The sequence below is a fragment of the Dermacentor variabilis genome, chromosome 9, assembly GCF_050947875.1.
Source record: "Dermacentor variabilis isolate Ectoservices chromosome 9, ASM5094787v1, whole genome shotgun sequence".
In the NCBI taxonomy this organism is placed as follows: domain Eukaryota; kingdom Metazoa; phylum Arthropoda; class Arachnida; order Ixodida; family Ixodidae; genus Dermacentor; species Dermacentor variabilis.
The window spans coordinates 63,128,489-63,148,542 of record NC_134576.1 but is presented as its reverse complement, the minus strand read 5'-3'; the positions used below and the strand labels follow the sequence as shown (position 1 = coordinate 63,148,542).

The window sequence follows — 20,054 nt, the reverse complement described above, 5'->3', positions numbered from 1 at the left end:
TCCCATTGTTTTCATATTAGCAACCGATCGCTGTGGCGCCTTTTCACATTCCGTTGTAAAACACCAGCTGCTCGCGCGGCAATCCTCGCCTCTCGATGTCGTCGACATACTACTCACGGTGTGGCGCTAGCTGTCTAGGCCTTAGCTCATTTCTCTACCCTGTCCAACTCTGTACTAGCTCTCTCGCATTTCGCAAAGCCTGAACGCAGTGCTCACTCGACTGCAGGAAGTGTCTCCTGCTTTTTGATTCCGTCTCCGATACTTGGCTCGCACACCTCGAATATTGCAACCATGCGTGGTGCCTCAACTTCAAGCTTCATCCAGCTCACTGCGCTTCTATTCACGTCGGCACTCGGGGTCAGCGCCGGTAAGCCCTCTTTTCCCGCACAAATCGAAAACAAGCTCGTCTCAGTCAAGTGTACGGTAAGCTAAGACAGGTATTCATATACGTCATTTTGATGTCCACACTTACAGAGGCGCCCCAGATTCAACCGTTCGCCTTCCCAAAGGACCCTCGCGCCCATTCAAAGATCGTGGTTTCCTGCAATGCCCACGTCGGAACGGAGCCGATTAGTTTCGCCTGGTTTAAAAACGGCAAGCAAGTGCGTACGGGGACAAAGGTTCAAACGAAGGTGCTCGCCGAAACAGTCAGCATCCTGACGCTACTGAATGTGTCGGCGGAGGACGTCGGCAACTACACCTGCCAAGCCGGCAACCGCTTTGGCACGGACAGTGTAACCGCGGAGCTGGTGCTCACAGGTCAGTGATGAGCGAACGAAAAATGTGGTATCTTTGTCGACGCAATGCTACCAGTATGCGTTGCGCAGGAAGATGGCAAACAACTCGGGATTTGTGACAGGATCCGTCACGCGAGGCACATAGAGAAAGGCTGGGGTGATATTGAAAAAAATTTGTGTAAAGGTGCCTTAATATGTCAACAGCAAACCCTACAGTATGTTGCTGGCTTCGTAGTTTCGCGCCTTCAAGAGCGTAGTTCTGCGACTTCTCATTAATGCATGTACAAACTTGTGTGAAATTTACAATGTTATAGAAAATCAAACACGCAGGTAGTGCAGTTTCCTTTCCGTAAGTACTATAAATGTGACACTCGTTGAGCGTATTTGGTGTTGGGTGCAACTAAGTACCCATGAAATTACGCGAATATTCCTGCATAGACTTGAGTTGTGCAGCTATCAACGGAGATACTTCAGGCTATACTGCGAACTTCGAATACTGCAAACGATCTTCAACCGTAAGCTGCCAGGCAGTACAAGCGGTCTCCTTCGCTCATATATCCGACTCTAAAAACCGCAAGACTGACCTCCGGAAACCCCAATGCTGCACTGGCAGTGTGTTTCCAATCGAGCTCGCAGCAAGTGGAGCAGCGAGAACACCGCGAAAGCGGATACGTATACCGGAGCCAACGACCAGTAGGGAAAGCCACAAGAAAAACTCAATACGCGAACGAAGAATGTTGTTGTTCCTGAACAATTTTGTATCCATATTGCAGTTCTATAACAGCAACCTCGGCTGGCGCGCAGCGCGCTAACTTGGACGGTGGCGCCATCGCTGCAAGGAAGTACGAAGCGTCAACCGGACGGCGTAGAACGCTGCGTTTGTTGCATAACGGCCCCGCTAAGTGGCGCCAGTTGTCCGCGGCACGACGATGTTCTAGCGCCACCGCGCTCAAGTAAGGTGCGCCAGAACCCCCATGGTAGTTACACCACGACAGGTCCTGCAGCTGACTGCTCGTGAAAATGAGGGTGGCGAACGCTTGTTTCAATCACGTTGTCATTTTTGCCTTGGCAGTATCGACCACTATCAGCGGCGGAGAATCAGGTGAGGGGGCTGCAGCAGCTAGCGCACAGAAGGAGCATGCAATCTCGAAATGCAAGCCCACACGGTAACTGCGCTTCGCGTCATTGCAGCCGAACCACCCAAGATCCAGCCTTTCACCTTTCCTACAAACCTTCTCGGGCCGAGGAAAGTCATCGTTCATTGCGCTGTGCTTGAAGGCAGCGAACCGCTCGTTTTCGTCTGGACGAAGGACGGCCGACAGCTTGCAAACGGCGGGAGGCTGCACATCAAGCAGCTTTCCGAGACGGTGTCCTCCTTGACGATCGCGACAGTTGGAGCCGAGGACATCGGCAACTACACGTGCACCGTCAGCAACGTCGCCGGATCGGACAGTGCAACCTCGCAGCTGCTAGTCAAGGGTGAGTCGAATCGTTACTGTACGCGCACGTTCCGAATTATTCGTGACATGCGACATTTTAGATGCCTAACAAGAAACCTCTCACGAGCTTCCAAATGACCCGTAGTGCGATTCTGAAGCAATTTACTGAGTTATAAACAGATATGCTCCGAATTCACAGCAGGGTGAACACAGTAAACCTTCACCAGCAGCTCGTGGTCTTTGAACTTTAGCCTCCAAATCTACGACTTCGTTCTCATACTTTCAAAGTGACGCGGCGGGGCAGCGATGGTTTCTCGCATTGCTACGGTGTGGCGCTACCTGCTCCACGAATCGCTCAAATCGCTTTAGACTTCAGGAAAGCGTGAAATCGGCGAGGCGACCAAGTACGAAGCACTGCATCGTCAGTTGCTCTCTTGCGCCAGCAGGCTGACGAACGCACCTCGAAAGCGCCATGCTAGCAGTCATCTTCGCAATCCCGTTGCTCGCTCAAAGAACAAGCTGCGAACAAGGTAGGAAATGCGTCCCATCGTCTCTTGCAATTCGCGAACCAACTATTTTGGCTGCAGAAGTCGTGTCGACTTACGTCGTCGTTGCAGATGCTCCCAGGCTGCAGCCTTTCAATTTTCCGAGAGAACATCCGCCAGGGGAAACCGTTGTAGTGACCTGCGTTGCCAGCAGAGGCTCCCAACCAATTGAATTCTCGTGGCTAAAAAATGGCGTTGTCCTCCAGCTGGCAAGCGACAAGGCGGTGCCGACGATGTTCACCGAGTCCGTGTCGGCGCTCACCATCCCCAACGTGGGCGCAGAGGACGTGGCCAACTACACGTGTCGCGCGACCAACGCTGCGGGAAGCGACAGCTATACCGCGCAGCTGATCGTGACCGGTCAGTTGCACCTGCATTTGATGTTTTTTAATCGTTTTTTTTGCGCGGGCGATGAAAGCTTCCCGTTGCTCAGTTGGCAGGTGGTCTACAGGTACAAGAAGAAGTTGCATCCGATAATTCGCATTCTTGCAATTTCCTAATACAATTCATATTTGCCTCCAGACATTCAATTCTATAGGTTCAACGCACGACGATTTGGTGACTCATTGGTAGGACTGTATGCAATAGAACTACTACCTGGGAACTGTGACAGACGTCATAGATGACCGCTCGAGATTAAACGAACACAAGGACAAGCACATCGGTCTAAATTGGTAGGGCGTCATCTCTGAACTTATCTATGAAGTTTCAATTACTTGCCAAAAAACGAGAAAATGAGATTTTTTTTTTTTTCGAATGCCGCGCGCGAGTTGCCATGTCATTGATGCCAAATAACGCCACAAATTTTGCGGGCGTTCTTGCTTATTCGAGAAAATTTCTGTGCAGGTAAACTTGGTGAAAGTCAACAGGCTGGGTCCTTCTTTAACTGGCTAAGCGCAATGGCTGTCAAAATTCATGACCTAACGTTTAATAGGTGCTGAAATCACAAGGTGGCCTGACCATTCTTTCCCCCCGTTTTTATGCTTTCTTTCTTTATTTACCAGGCCTGCACTGACGATAAGAGTGGCCTACCAAGTATTTGAGAAATGAAATGTAATATATCTATATATATCAACCTAGCTTAACACTCTTATCCTGACGATCCTATGCCCTTTGACGTCGTTTCGGTATGCCGGAAAGTCCTCGCGAACTTTCATTTTTCATGGTAAGATCGTGTATCCGCAGTGCTGTCTCACGCCTGGAATGTGTACCGTTGAGTGACGGGACTCCCTCTCCCGCAACGTGACGTCATATAACGGTCTAAGTCATGACAGAGCAACGAACTAAAAGTGCGCTGACGCGTCGCGACCTCTCCATACTGAGCACGTGGAGTAGCATATATATATATATATATATATATATATATATATATATATATATATATATATATATATATATATATATATATATATAGTGCATGCTATGATTCGTGTATCTTACTCCGCACCTCGCGTTTTCTACGAGATTTTTTTTTACATCAGGCGTAATCACTCAGACGGGACGGTACATTACCCGTAGCATATCTACATGGACATGTATACGTTTGATGTGTATGTATAATGTGCGTAAAGTATTGCCAACACTTAGAGTGAACACCTAATTGCTAATTCATCGTCTATTACGTACAGCTGAGATTTAGCGTGAAAGCGTGTGGATTTTATACGTGTACGTTATGTCGCCGGGAGAATCGTGCAGCCGCTTTTCCTTTTTTCGACAAAGTTGAAAAGGCGGTGCAGTTATAGTGCCTTTACATTACCTGTCAAGCATGCCCTTTAGGCATTCATTATACTGTATATTGTATAACGATACCACAACACTTTCTTTGTCACTGAATCGTCAAGAAACATTCCGGTACTCGGCTCGTCTTCGAAAACCTCCACCATGCGGCGTTGCTTGTCCGCGAGAGATGGGAGAACCGGCCTTTCGTCAGAATACAACCTTCCTGCTCACGCGCGCAGCCAGTGAACATCGAGAATTTCTGCCGTTGTGTTCCTGCGCGACCACGTCCACAGATCGGCGCTCCAGTAATCACCAGTTTCGACATGCACTTGTGCCGCTACGTGGTCGTAGTACTCGTAAGTAGTGGCGTCATAACATCTGCATTTTCGTCGATAGGTGAGCTGCTTTCTCGTTTTCAAACGTGTCATTCGGCTCTTCCCGAGAGATTTATCGAAGGAAACGGGCTTTTCAGAAAACATCTGATGAAGCCCGCATCGATTCTCAAAAGTGAACTTGTCCGTTGCAGAGGGCCCGAAGGTTCAGCCCTTCTCGTTTCCAAACGACGCACAGTTGGGCAAGCACGCCGCGGTGTCGTGCTTCGCGGTGCGGGGCCAGCAGCCGCTCAAGTTCTCGTGGCTGAAGAACGGCGTCCGGGCCGACAGCAATTCGAACGTCGAGGTGGAAGAAATCGCCGGCAAGATTTCAACTCTGACTCTGCGGAAAGTTTCAGCCTCGGACATCGGCAACTACACCTGCCGCGTGTCCAACGTCGCTGGAACCGACGAATTCACAACTTCATTCGTCGTCAATGGTGTGTGGCACGAACTATGTAATAGGAGGGACATTGTCAGCTGGGTACGAATAGCTATAGTGTACAGTTAATACAACCATGTGCCGCGTGCTCTATGGAAGGTGCCCGCATCTCAGTCCCAACCTACGACTGTGTCAGGGTAACTATTCTCGAAGGCTATGCTTCGCTGTGTACTGCGGGCACCTGAAGCGACCAATGACGTCATGGAAGCCATTTTTCGGACGCCATATGCACTTATTGTTGTCTGACTGCGACGGTAGCTTCAATCAGTGGCCACATACTGCGGGCGTCATATATTGAAACGGAGTTTCTGCATGAGTCATTCCGGGGGATATGAATTGCACCGCGCTTTAAATGACTGGTGAAATCAACGGAAGTGGACGTGATGGAATGAGTATCGCACTTCCTCAGGAGCGCTATTTGCACGTCACACAATTCTCAAACGCGTAGTCAGGGTGTCCGCCGCTTACATGAATACCGATGGGTCACGCAAAAACGAACGCATTCCTGAAAGCAATCGATCGAAGATACTGCCTCCATTAGGCGTAGCTGGCAATGCTGTTAATCAAGAAACCAGATGTTTATGCTGATCACGGCCACAGCGATCTCTACGTTCGCAGTCGCGTTCAGTGTCTGCTTCTCGCACCTCACAAGAAACAAGACCTGCATTTCGCATTTACCGCCCACACCGCATTAACGGTTACGTTTTTCCCCAACACGCGGCGCTAGTGGTCCCGCACTTAGGTCTTGCATTACCTTTCACATTGGAAGGGCGCGCGCTTTCCACCAGATCGGGCGAACTCTCCATTCCCCACGCCAGTCAGTCTCGCTGCGGTTGACAAGAGCTCGACGTACAATGCAAGACGCCGCAGAAACGCGATCGTTCGCCACAAGCATGGTGCTAGCTTTCCTGGTACTTGCGTCTTCACTCGAAGGGGTTCGGTGCTCAGGTGAGAGCAGCCTTCGTACAAAACTCGTGAATTTCCGCGCTACAGTCGATTATCTTTGCCCACCCTTTTCCAGTCGAACCGCCGAAAGTCCAGCCCTTCAGTTTTCCGACGACGAAGGCCATGCCGAAGAAAGTTGTCGTCCACTGTACTGTTGTCGACGGCAGCGAACCTTTCGATTTTTCCTGGGCCAAAGACGGCGCGAGGCTCGAAGCCACTTCAAGAGTGGAAGTCAAACGGCTCTCGGAAACTGTGTCTTCGTTGGCCATCTCCAAAGCGGGCGCCGAGGACATCGGAAACTACACCTGCGTCGTCACGAATGCGGCCGGTTCGGACGCTGCGACCTCCCAGCTTCTCGTAACCGGTGCAGTGGACACTTCATTTTTCACCTGCAGTGAACATTTTGTTGTGCGATAGGGCAGCTTCACTCCGTTAGTCGAATTCACCTTAGCTGTCTAGCCTATGAAGCATGCATACAGTTCCTATACTGCAACCAGCATTTTGCAGGGGGTGCAAAATCATATGCTCGAAGTGGGTTCGTTGCAAAACTGTTTAGGAAAAGGCTCACCTGTGCCTTAAATAGTGATGCGTAAGATTTAGTAGGGGCAACACGATCACTGTCTATTTTACGAGCCTATATACTTAACGACATTTCAGAAATGTAGTGTAATACATTAATACACTGTAAAAGTTGAAACGTTTTTGCATACCGGCCCTGCACTGGACGAAATTTGAACCACTTCCAAGTGTAAATGGATTTCTTTATGATCGTGTGATAAAGGCATGTTTGTCTGCCAAATTACGTGCACTAGATCTTGTACGCGTGCGAAAAGCCGCCGTTCGGTTTAGCGTCACGCGATTGTCCAGGCCGCACCGGTATCGCGGCGTAGGTCAGTCTAGGCCAATCGCGTGAGGCGAAACCGAACGGCGGCTTTCGGAACGCATACAAGATGGCGGCCCAGGTGATTGCTGTAGTGAAAGCAGACGTGTTCTTAAAGAATGAGGCGAAACCGAACGGCGGCTTTCGGAACGCATACAAGATGGCGGCCCAGGTGATTGCTGTAGTGGAAGCAGACGTGTTCTTAAAGAATGAGGCGAAACCGAACGGCGGCTTTCGGAACGCATACAAGATGGCGCCCCAGGTGATTGCTGTAGTGGAAGCAGACGTGTTCTTAAAGAATCTCCAGCAGCAGCTAGCGCAGTGCTGTCACAATGCTTGAATTCTGTCACACTGCTCAATTGCTTAAAGAGGCGATCATTAATTATTTCACTATACATTGCGATGTGTGCTAATTTGCCAAGTTTCTCTTGTTAACTTAGCAATAATTCAGCTTAGCGCACATGTTGCAAATGGGGAATTCAGGCCGAGCACGAGTGGAGCCATGTCTCGACTGCAGGAGAAAACGTCCAGGCATTCGGGTAACATATCGCGCACGAGCACGAGTCAACTCTACCGTTTGGGAAATCGGTAGCGAGAGAGGCGTCTGCTTTCTGCTAGCGTGCGCATAATTCAAGTGCACATGTGGAAATCGACACACCCTCACAGTTTTCCGTTCAAGGTCTTCTTGTTTGTTTGGGAGAGGCCATGCATGGACAAGAAGGCTGTACTGAATGATGCCCTCCCGCTGTACACAGTCAAAGCGGGGACTCAACGGAGCATCATCACGTATTGCTGTAAAGTATGCAGAAGATGCGAGCGAAAAATGAAAGTTTCTCCTTCAGACACAATTGTCTATACCTTACGTGACGCGCAGGAATTTGTGACTAGTTACATAGCCAGCGAGTAGGAATTGCAGTCAGCGAGCACGATCGTATCGGCCGCCCTAACGGGACACAAACGGTAAGAATAAAATGAACAGCAGAACAAGGAGGGATTGAACTGTGCTAAGTGAATATTCACGCACGTCAAACAGCAGATTACTACTCGCAGCAGGCAGTAGGATGTGAGCAGTGAATGAGATGGGCGACGGGCGAAGTTTTCAATATTATACGCTATGCACCTGCAGGCCTGGACACACGAGGTAAAACGAGGTTAAAGAGATGAAGGTTAACGAACTCGCACGACACCGACAGCATCGACGCCACTATGTTGCTGCCATAGCCACGTCGTTTCAATATTCAAAAACGTAGAAGTTGCGGTGTCTTTTCGCCTCTGCACCAGCGGCTTGCGCGGGCTTTCTCGCCTCTCCGTGTCGTTGCCGTACTAGTCACGGCGTGGCGCTAGCTGTCCACGCCTCCATCACCTTTCACTACCCTCTCGAAAACACTAGTTCTCTCCTCGCATTCTGTAAAGCCAGAGCTCGGCGTTACCCGATTGCGGAAAGTGTCTCTCGTTTTCGACTCCATCTAGCACACCCGACCCGCACACTTCGAATCTTGAAATCATGCGCAGTGCTCCAGCGTCAAACGTCGTCCACCTGACGGCGCTTCTAATCACGTCGGCACTCGGGGTCCGAGGCGGTAAGCCCTCTTTTTCTCGTACAAATCGAAAACAAGCTCGTCTGATTCCAGAATTTGCATTGTACGGTAAGACAGGCACCACCATTTCGATGTCCACACTGTTACAGAGGCGCCCCAGATCCAACCGTTCGCCTTCCCGAAGGAACCTCGCGCCAGCTCCAAGATCGTGATTTCCTGCAACGCTCACGTCGGAGCGGAACCGATTAGTCTCGTCTGGTTTAAGGACGGACGGCGACTGATTTCGGGGACCAAGGTTCAGACCAAGGCATTCAGCGAAACGGTCAGCATCCTGACGCTCTTAGACGTGTCGTCGGAGGACGTAGGAAACTACACTTGCCGAGCTACCAACCGCTTCGGCACAGACAGCCTGACGGCAGAGCTCTTACTTACAGGTCAGTGAAGGCCGACGATGTCACAGCACAGCTGTCTCACTCCTTGCTGCGCCCCCACAAGGAAGCGGTACGCACATGTGACACGGCAGCATGACTTAAGCCCAGATCAGTCGGTCTGACCTCCTACAAGGGCTCAGTTATCCATTTTATCACTTTGCCCTCAGATGTCCTGGTTCCAACAGTAGGGTCGGAAGTAATCGATAGAAACTACTGAGCGCGACTGTACTTGGGGAGTGTTGTGAATACAAAGGGCGTGGTCACCTTGTTAAGCCATATTTCAATTTTGCGTTTACGTTTCTCGAGGCTACAACCGTGCAAACATTTCGTTATGATTCGCTTAGACTTTGTTGGTTTGGCCTGGTTCGCGTTTGTGATGGTTGAACTGATATCACTTTTGTGAAGGAAAACTGAGCACTAACATGCTTAGTCCCAGTTGTCTCTACATATAGTCTACGTAAAAGTTGAGAACACGCGGAAACGGCGACGTGGTTTGTGCTGGTGTACCTGATACTTATGTTGCATACTGACGTTGCATTGATACTGATGTTCAGCTGATGTACATATAGTCGTGATTCCAGCGTTTGTGTTCGTACACGTACCTATATTATACTGCTACATTCTTCAAACACTACGGAATGCTAGCTGTTACAACGTGAAACATGACTTACGGCACAGAGCTAATAATGTCTCATCAACGACGCGGCGACTGCAAAAAAGATTTCCTTAAGATAATCGCGGCTGCCGTACAAAATCACTTCCGATGCCCACGGTAGATAATAATAATAATATTTGGGGTTTTACGTGCCAAAACCACTTTCTGATTATGAGGCACGCCGTAGTGGAGGACTCCGGAAATTTTGACCACCTGGGGTTCTTTAACGTGCACCTAAATCTAAGCACACGGGTGTTTTCGCATTTCGCCCCCATCGAAATGCGGCCGCCGTGGCCGGGATTCGATCCCGCGCCCTCGTGCTCAGCAGCCCGATACCATAGCCACTGAGCAACCACGGCGGGTGATGCCCACGGTAGAAATGAGACACCAACGAAGAACGCAATGTGTTGTGACGCAAACCGTACCTTCAAATTTCTGGCGCGTTTAGCAGTTTCCAATTCAACCGCTATGTGGCGCTAGGAGCCCGCGAAGAGAGAACTTTCTTTTTTTTCCCTCGACCCCGACTACCCTCGGCGCTACCGCACTCATTCCGCAACTGGCGCTTGCAGTGCAGGACGCAGCCAACGTTATTCGAGCTCTTCCTGCACCTTTCGTCCGAGTGCTTTTCAGCTCCGAGAACTTGACATATCAGCTACAAGATGGCGCAGACCGGTTGTGTGCTCCTCTGTCTGGCAGTAATGAGCGTTACTGCGGCCACGAGCTTTGCAGTAGGTAAGTTAGTGCAACGATTCCGTACCTCTACGTTATAGAGTATCAAACAGCCAAACTCTATAGTCTCAGATTTGCATGTCGGTTACTCATTGCTGACGAACAGCAGTCCCTGAGCAGATAACTTCCTCCAATTTCGACATTGCAGAAATTCCCAAGATACAGCCGTTCTTCTTCCCAAAGAATCACCCCATCGGAAAAGACGTTACGGTATCCTGCTTCGCGTCGGAAGGGCAACCGCCGTTGTCATTTTCTTGGCTCAAAGACGAAGTGAAAATTCCGAGCGGCCCAAAGTTCGCCGTCAGGCACCCACTAGACAAGATGTCAACGCTGACAATTCACGAAGTCGCGGCAGCGGACATCGGCAACTACACCTGCGAAGCTAAGAACGACGGCGGAAGCGACAGAACCACCGCAAGCCTTGTCGTAACGGGTAGGTCGATTTAATGCCCAGGCTCAGCCGCGACACTGTCACACGTTCCGAACTTGCGCTGATGTCAATGCTTTCAATGACCGAAGGCACTTACACGCGCTAATGTATGACAGATGAACTAATGTTGAGCTGTCTCACTCGAAGTATCATGGAAGCAATGTTTTAGTGCTGGCAGAACGTTCGGGTGCCCCATGAAATGGCACAAGAATTTTCCACCTCATGCTGCTTAATGTTCTTGTCGTCATCTATAGTAACGGGTTATGCCGCACTCGCCCGTTGCATGTTCGCTATGATGAGCACAGCTGGGAATTGGCGGGGGCGGTATTAGGAAAAAAAGAAGAAAAAAACATAGAAGGTGCGTAGCTAGTCTCTGCGCCCTATCGTAGCAGATTGAGTACCGATCGGCCAGAACAGGTCGAATGCCTAATGGGGCCCTTTCTATCACGTTTTTCTACTTTGTCCTGGAGGCATGAACCTTCTTGCATTGTCGTTGCTGGGTAATGCAAAATGTCGTGCTTCGCATTCATTCCAGACAGAAAGCCGAAAGTTTAGCATTTCAGTTTTGTTGCGAACACCTTCTGCCCCAAGAAAAGTAGTCGCATACTGCGTAACCGCTAATGTTCGCCTGGGCGAAGAACGGCCGACAGTTTACCAACGGTGGAAGGCCACCTATCGGGCAGCTTTCTCCGACGGTGTCTTGGCTAACCACTACGGGAGTTGGGGGCGAAGACATGGGCAACTCTACATGTGCGCCGTGTGTCATGTGGTCGGGTCCGACTGCGCTACTTTGTGGCTGGTGGTGAAGGCTAAGCTCGCCTCCTTGGTTGGGCTTTTCTTGTTTGGTTGCTCTATCCAATCTAGCTATCGGCGACTGCGTGGGCAAATCCCGCACATTTCACGCAGGCTCGCTAATCTCATGGTTTGTTTCGTCGGTAGTGCCGTACGCTATATCTTGCCCTATTCTCTCAATCTTACGCGTCACGAGGCTCTTTCCAATAGTGATTACTAGCTTCTCATAAGATAGCTAACTTATGACACTTTATATGAGGTTTAGATGCTGAAACACAGAATAAATAGGGAGGCTTCATCGTGCGCCAGCATCCGTACAAGCTGCACTGTTCTTTGTCAAGTTTCAAGAATAGTGACGTTACAGGCTGTTGACGCCGCTCGGCAAGCAAGGCCGAGTGACTGAAAAATGAGTGATGAAAACCTGTTAGAGACTTGCAAGAAACTGGTATCATGCAAAGGCACATGAAAGAATGTTTTACCATTACGAACCGTAAGGCGAGTTTAGCCGTGATTGCGATGGCAAGCAGTCGGTCATTTCTGCATTCAAACCATGTTCTCATTCAGGCCTCCGAGGTAGTTGCCCGAACGATCCATACGTGGCGCCACTGGTTCGAGAAGCACCTGCAACAGGAACAACACGCAGAGCACGCCTTGCGGATTCACCTTCTGCCGCTCACTCGTGCAGTGCACTTCTTAGAGCACTCTTGTCGCTGTAGCGTTGGACGGAGTTGCGACCGTCATTGCGTGTCATTCGGGCACGATGTTCGCGGTCGTCTTGGGACTCCTGACGCTAACGCGTGGAATAAGCTGCAGCAAAGGTAGGGGCAACACATTTCCACATTTCTCCCGCGCAACGTCCCTACCGTCTCGGGGCCAACCGTGCGGGCTTGACGTCGTCACATTGCAGACGCGCCCAGGCTGCAGCCTTTCGTATTTCCCAGAGAGAGCGTGCTGGGAGAGGCTCTGCTGGTCACCTGCGTCGCCAACAGGGGCACTCAGCCGATGCAGTTTTCGTGGCTGAAGAATGGCGTCGCTCTCAGCCAGGCAAGCAAGGCCACGCAGAAGATGCTCACCGAATCCGTATCGGCGCTAAGCATCCCCAACGTGGGCGCGGAAGACGTGGCCAACTACACCTGCCGGGCAACCAACTCTGCGGGAAGCGACAGCTACACGGCGGAGCTTGTCGTCACTGGTTAGTGTCCCGCAGACTCGCAATAACGGATATTTCGTTTGTAACCTGTATCGTTGATGAAGCGCCGACGCGTGGGTTATGACTGGCATAGTGGAGACGGGGAAATTACGAAGCCGGCAGCAGGTAATATAGAGTGCACGGAAAGCGGAAGGCAACGCAGGCTTTGCAGTTGTGTCGTTCAACAGGTGGGGCTGCGAGTAAAGGGTTTCCGTCTTTTGAAGATGGTTATGAGTTGGTATTGATTCTGTCAATTACTTATCTGTACAATACCCGCAATGGCAGGAACCCAGTAGTCTGAAGAATATCACCTTCACTTTCCCGCCGAAATTAATTGGTTACTGTCATCGTAAGGGAGACCGCACAAAGAAATTGTCGCCATAGAGTACAGTATTAGTATGTCACCGGCGTTCGAATCGAACAGTCTTTGCTATTCGATTTATTGGATTTTAAAATTCGATGTTCGGTATTCTGAAATAATCGGGTCTGGTGAATATTCGGTCAGGCGTCAAAACACACGCCCATGGAGACTCCGATCGGCGTTGATATATATATATATATATATATATATATATATATATATATATATATATATATATATTAGACAACTCATATCGTTAGTTATGCTACCAACTTGGCATGCAGCACAAAAGAAACAGCAGGGAAGTTTCGGTTTCGGTATGGGCATACGTTGTGTGTGACTTCAGATTGAATATGGCAGGAATATGCATTCTGTCTTACTATATGCAGTGAAACGAAGAACAGTGTGAAATATTTGTTGTACTAACGTCATTTACAACAATTCTACACACACTGATATGAAAGACGTTGAGTCATCACAGGTGGCCTCACTTAAGTTAGGAAGGCTGTAAACAACATGACTCATTGAGTTTCACAAGACGACGCGCCCGAGCCACGAGGTAGAGGCACGCTTCGCGTGAAATCGCCGAAATAGCATGCTTGTTGAACTGGAAGTGCAAACACACAAATAAGGGAAGCAGTTCCCGACCAGCTTGAAAGAGCGCACATTTGATGTCGGCCATATCACGACTGCGTGGAAATTCACGTGGAAATTCACGCGCCACTGAAAGCTTATCACCCTTGACATTATATTTTAAAGTGAAATTTTGAAGTGAGACCGTTCGCACACAGAACGCGAAATTCGCGAGAACCTCGCAATGTACTTAACATTGTCGGTGTGCTGGAACCGACCTGCCTCGAGTGAGAGGTGTATTCGATTCGATATTCCATTCCAGAATTTTTTTTTCGAGGATCTGCAGTCGATTGGATTCGAAAATTTTCATATTAACACACAACTAAACCGCTGACTGATTCCTTCCCCACTGTTAGTATATCAGGTTAGGTTAGGTAGGATGGCGCTACGGCCTCAGTGTCAAAGTGATCTCTCATGCCTTCGGCATCCTCCACCCGGTGGCGCTGCCTGTCCATAGGAGCAAAGTGACTTTCCCCACCTGCGTTCTCTCAACCACACGAGCAGTTCGCCGAGCCGCATGCGCGTGGAGACTGAATACCCGTCAGTGGACGGGTTCACATCCGACGTTCGTCAGTTCACCGAGAGCGAAGTTCAACATGCGCATCCTCGTCCACTTCGTAGCCTTGGTTGCGGGCGCCCTTCTTGAAGCGATGTCCGCGATCCTAGCCTTAGGTAAGCGGTTCCACACTTTCAAGCCTATACATTAGGTCGTAACATCGAGGAATATCCTTAGAACCATTACCGAGCGAACAAGTTCTAAGTTTAAGTCCTCTAAGTCCACTAACCTGCTGACTCGTCCGTTCCAGACGCTCCCAAAATTCAGCCCTTTTCGTTTCCAAGTGACGAACAGTTGGGCAAAGAAGTCGCTGTGTCGTGCTTCGCGATGCGGGGACACCAACCCCTCCGGTTCTCGTGGCTGAAGAACGGCGTTCGAGCCGACAGCAGCGCCGACACCGACGTCGAGGAAATCGGCGGCAAGATATCCACGCTGACGATCCGGAAGCTTTCCGCGGCAGACTTTGGCAATTACACTTGCCGCGTTGCCAACGCTGCCGGGACAGATGAATTCACGACTACGCTAGTCGTAAACGGTACGTGCAGACGAAGCTAAGCAAGGGAAGCGTCTGATATGGCAGGCACAGTGTTTATTTACGTTTTCGATGGACACTGAATCTGAAGCTGGTTCGCGGGTGTCTAGTTGTTTAATGACGCCACCAAGGGATGGAAGTCTCGGTACAGAGCCGCTCTACTTAATTACGTCCCGCGTTTTCCCTTCATGGCTATTATCTCATGAGTTCATTCGAACGAGGGAGCAGTAATAATTTCCTCTTTCAAGAATTTTTTCAGCCTAATATCTCAACTAACCCAGGGGTTATGCCGTTTCGCTGCTGACCAGGACGTCGCCGGTTCGATCCCCGGCTGGGGGGTAGGCGGAGGTCGCATTCCGCTAGGTGTGTGCGGAACGCAGTAACGATCGTGTACCGCGCTTTAAGCGCGTTATAATGACCCACTCCCTCCCCCCCTCCCTCCCCACCTTCTTCTAATACTATTAGGGACGTAATACGCTATGAATTGCACATTATTGTAGCCACCTTTTTCTAGCACTGTGAGTTGTCTGACGCACGGTGGCCTGCTTCGCACGTTTGTTCAAACCGGAGCTACCGCGCTCACCTCACGGCTATACCTTTCGGCATCTCTCAACACGTGGCGCTAGTTGTCCGCTCACCGAGTGAATTTTTTATACCCTTGCACCCGGCATACGCAAAACTGTCTATCGGACTGCGCACAGACAACGCGCCGTACAGCTCGGACTTCGCAGCAGCAAGTGGCCGCGCGGCCCGTCAGGCTCAGAACCGCAATCGCTCTCTCTGCACAAGATGGCTCTAGTATTTGCACTGCTGGCACTTGGAGCTTCACTCGAAAGGGCTCAATGCTCAGGTGAGAAAGGGTATCTCGAGGTAAGGCTGCCCGGGCCGCTGCTAAAACGCAATTCCACGTTTCAGTCGAACCGCCCAAGATTCAGCCGTTCAGCTTCCCCGCCAGCAAAGCCATGCCGAAGAAAGTTGTCGTGCACTGCGTCGCGATCGAGGGAAGCGAGCCTTTCCAGTTTTCGTGGTCGAGAGACGGCGCGCAGCTCCCGAGCGGCGACTCGAGGGTTCACGTGAAGCAGGTGTCGGAAGCCGTGTCTTCGCTCACCATCTCCAAAGCGGGCGCCGAGGACATCGGCAACTACACCTGCGTCGCGACGAACGCGGCAGGCTCCGACAGCGCGACCTCCCAGCTACTCGTTACCGGTACTGTACCAATGCCAAACCAAATGAGAACTCGTAGCTAAACGAAAATATAATAGCGTTATCCCGTGATTGTGCATCACTCTTTTCGAATGAAGTTTGTGTGCGTGCTATAACCATTCTTCGCAGAGAGACTTTGCTCTAGTAACGTCGCGGGCCGGCCCTAGAGATAATAACCACGGGTTAGAATGAATCTGCGTTACTTACCGAGAACTTGACACAACCATGCTCGTTCGTTGACCTTTGCGGTAATATGTATGCACCGAACGAGTGCTGCGCCTGTGTGCAAAACCAGCGCCACTGACGTCGCGAAACTGTGCTTCGACAGCCCACCCGCGTGAGCTTCACCGGATATCTCATAAGTGGCGCCACTAGTCCCATTGAGACAGCATCTGAAGCGCGACAGGCAACGAAAGAAAAAAAAAAAACGCTCGTACGACTGCGGATTCAGTCAGTGCTGGAACGTCTACCCTTCCTGGCCGGCCTCCCGATACGTGATGCCGAAGTTCAACGCTCTTCTCGCCATCTTCGCCACATCTGTCGTCTACGCCAACACAGGTAGGGGGTGGTGTAGTTACTGTGCGAAAGCCTACAGCAGATTCTGCAGTCTCCCGCTGAAAAAACTACAGGCGGCGTTTCCTTTGCCGGCAGATATTCCAAAGCTGATGCCGTTCAGTTTTCCCAAGGAGCAGCAGATCGGAGGCGCCGTGGCCGTCACCTGCATCGCCAGCCGGGGTACGCAGCCCCTGCTGTTCACGTGGCTCAAGGACGGTCTCCCCATTGGTCCGCGTGGAAGGGCTGCTCCAAAGATGCTGTCGGAGTCCATATCGGCGCTGACCATAGCCAGGGTGGACGCTGACGACGTCGCCAACTACACGTGCCGGGCCACGAACGCCGCCGGAAGCGATAGCTACACCGCCGAACTGGTTGTCGCTGGTCAGTGTCTCCCGCTGTGCTAGCCATTATTTACGCACTGATTTCGACTCGCCTTATACCGTACTTCTCACATTTCTAGCGCCAACAAGAAAGCTCAGTGATCCGTATACGCCCAGCTAGACGACGCCAGACAGGTCGCGATGTACTCGCCACGAGATTTCGGGATAAAATGAGGCAATTTCAGACGCCGATTGGCGGGACCATCTATTTATGCGCTATCGCTTCATGGGTCACTGGAGTAGAGCGACTGCCTGTACAGCGACGACTTTTGAAAATGCTGGACTCGTGGATTTAGCCGGTTGTTTCTCAACATGTTCACGGTGTGGCGCCACCTCCCTGAAGGAAAACTGCAGATGCTTTTTCCTCATTTGCTTCCCTATAAAAGCGTCGGTCCCTACATTCAGAGCAGTAACATTCAGAGGAGTATTGCTCCGCAGTTCAGGCGTTCTCCGCTCGCAGCGAACTTGCTTCGTTCGAAGCAGCAACGGAACTCGCCGGAAAACACTTCAAAGAGAAGCATTCCGCCATGCACACCTTCGGCATCTTGCTTGCCGCTCTCATTTGCTGTCACGTCATCGCTGAAACGTCTGCCAAGCTAATCGGTGAGCTCGCGCCTTTATCTTTTTGTGCGCGGAAGAATTCCTTAACCGTTCGACTCCTGGCTATCTGCGTCACTTGGTTTCAATTCGAGGTAATGAGGCAACAATTTCATTTCCGTACAATCGCAGAGCCTCCCAAGTTGCAGCCGCTAGCATTGCCGAGAAATCCGGCACCTAACAAGAAACTCGTGCTGTCCTGCGTAGCCGTGGAAGGAGACCCGCCGCTGGAGTTCGCGTGGACGAAGGACGGCGTCCGCGAGCGCGAAGGGACTAGGTACTCGACGGCCGTCCTCGCTTCGCACATTTCGTCGCTGACGATTCTCGAACTGACGGCGCAAGACGTCGGCAACTACACGTGCCACGTTTCCAACTCGGCCGGAGCGGACAGTTCCACGGCCTCCCTCGTGGTGCAGGGTCAGTGAGCTGTTCTTCGTTGGGCATTAATACTACGGGGAAACGCTGCACCGGAAGGTTTCCGCACTGATTCCATCCAGTTTGGTTTCCATAACGCGCGTGCGAATATAACCGCCACCAGCATTTCATCATTTAGCCTCCACCGAATCGAGACAGCCGTTGCCGAGAATCAAATCAGGTACTCTTAACGCTCAACAGCAAAGCGCCACGGACGCTAAGCAATCCGCGCTTGATTCTCCGGAGATCCTCGACTGGAACCAGTGATATTACGAAGGCCAAAGCGGTGTTTTCTCTGCGCTGATTCAGACGCTACACAGACGGGTGTCGCATGTAGTACAAAGTTTCGGCCAGCGCCATTCTGGCATCAGCGTATCTGGCGTCAGAAGTTAACTTCGTGCGTCATGCTTAAGAAGAGAACGAAATGACGCCAATACGCTGCTGCCGCATCAATTCAAAGATGTAAATAGAACTGCTGCAGTGTAGGATACTAATAGACAGTTTTAGTATAGCGTACGCTGTACCATTGCGTACGCTAAAACATAGCGGGTCGTCACTGCGCATGCGCTGAACGCTAAACGAAATAGCGGGTATAGCGGGCGTACGCAACGCAAACGAGTTAGCGTTATCGTTTTTGCGTGGTTTGCGGAGTTTGCGGGAAACATTGCGGCGGTCCCGGCTGCTCGCTTCGAATTGAATTTGGCGTTGCTTTTGTAAAATGCACTTCGTTCGTAGCAAATGACTGTGTAAACGGCTTTCGCTTACTCTCAGGCAGCTTCGACGACAGAGTATTATGGATAAACTCGTAGTTTTTTTCGAGATCGCTTCTCGTTTCGAACGAGTCGAAACCTAACGAAAGAAACGTTCGAGATGTCAGCGCCACCTATCGCCACAGGCGCGAAATAGCCGCATTGACGGCATATGGCCTCTGAGATTCGAAGATATCGCCGGCCAACTAAAATTGTAGAAAGCGTGCACTGCTTAGCGTACGCTATATTAGACAGTTTTATGTTGAATTCCAATGGCAGATCCAGATCAAGTTTTTCTGCTCTGTATGGAGCAATCCTATTCCAATGGCAGAATGGGAGCGTGAGCTGTGTGATCCAATGGCAGATTGGGACCAGCCGCTGATCCCGGATTGCTCCGTGGAGCAAAAATATTTGCTCCGACGAAATCGGCATATTTGACCGGAAGTCCTCGTGACGTACTTCCTTCACCCGCCTCTGCTTCCTGTCACGGTCGCCTGTTTCCGGTCGCGGGCAGCTATGGACGACATGGGAAACGCGGACGCCGCTTCGCGCCATGCGATTTTGTTCGCGCTCCTAGACAGCTCCGACTCAGACAGTACGATTTCCAAGTCGAGTGATGATTGACACGGACAGTGATGACACGGATGACACGGACAGTGAAATGGGGTGGTGGGTTGCGCTTCCAAGCGCTTGTTCCTCTCTCTATTCTAGCGCCCTCTCACTTGATTTTCCTGTACTAAGTGCCCCCGCGAGAGCGCACGCATTCCCTTCGCAGATATGGTGTGAGCAGATGAGAGCGATCTCAGTCGGAGTGACGCGCTCCGTTCGTGATCCGGCCGAGCGCTCACGATCTACCATTGGAATTCAACATCAGTATAGCGTAAAGCAGCAAACGCAAAGAGTTAGCGTTAGCGTTGCGTGCACCACACTGCGCATGCGCTATACGTAAACGCTGCTGGAGCTCTTACGTACGTACGCTATTTTCAGGATTTAGCGTTGAACGCTAACGCACGCAAGGGGAGCTTACGTACGGCAAGACGACGGCGCCAGTCGAAGTGAGAGCAGCCCGCATCGGATCTATCGAGTCGTCGGCCTGCACTGTTCGGCTCATTCATTCCCCACTGATGCTCGTGTTTGCTTTAGATTTGTGTGATGATGCTTCGACAGTGGCGCACAGGTGACAAATGGGCGTTGTTGACGATATACGTTCTCGATTAGCGGCGCAGTAGGCT

General features: G+C 50.8%; 2 protein-coding genes across 12 annotated transcripts in view; both read left to right on the top strand.

Annotated features, from left to right (window-relative positions):
• Nucleotides 1–20,054, top strand: part of LOC142592745 (cell adhesion molecule Dscam1-like) — a 130,106-nt gene that overhangs the window by 61,969 nt on the left and 48,083 nt on the right. The window contains exons 1-2 of one of the 11 annotated variants that reach the window (XM_075704385.1): nucleotides 10,290–10,434; nucleotides 10,580–10,864. The exons of 8 other annotated variants lie outside the window; for them this stretch is intronic. In XM_075704385.1, coding sequence (XP_075560500.1) covers nucleotides 10,362–10,434; nucleotides 10,580–10,864 — 358 coding nt within the window. In that variant the 5' untranslated portion in view covers nucleotides 10,290–10,361. Of the gene's footprint in view, nucleotides 1–10,289; nucleotides 10,435–10,579; nucleotides 10,865–12,376; nucleotides 12,472–12,560; nucleotides 12,846–16,600; nucleotides 16,686–16,778; nucleotides 17,064–20,054 lie in introns of those variants that run through there. 2 more of the 11 variants (XM_075704388.1, XM_075704387.1) reach the window with 2 other exon arrangements.
• LOC142557880 (fibroblast growth factor receptor-like 1) lies at nucleotides 15,670–16,171 on the top strand. Its single transcript, XM_075670089.1, has 2 exons — nucleotides 15,670–15,774; nucleotides 15,840–16,171. The coding sequence occupies exons 1-2, from the start codon at nucleotides 15,714–15,716 to the stop codon at nucleotides 16,169–16,171; spliced, it is 393 nt and encodes a 130-aa protein (XP_075526204.1). The 5' UTR covers nucleotides 15,670–15,713.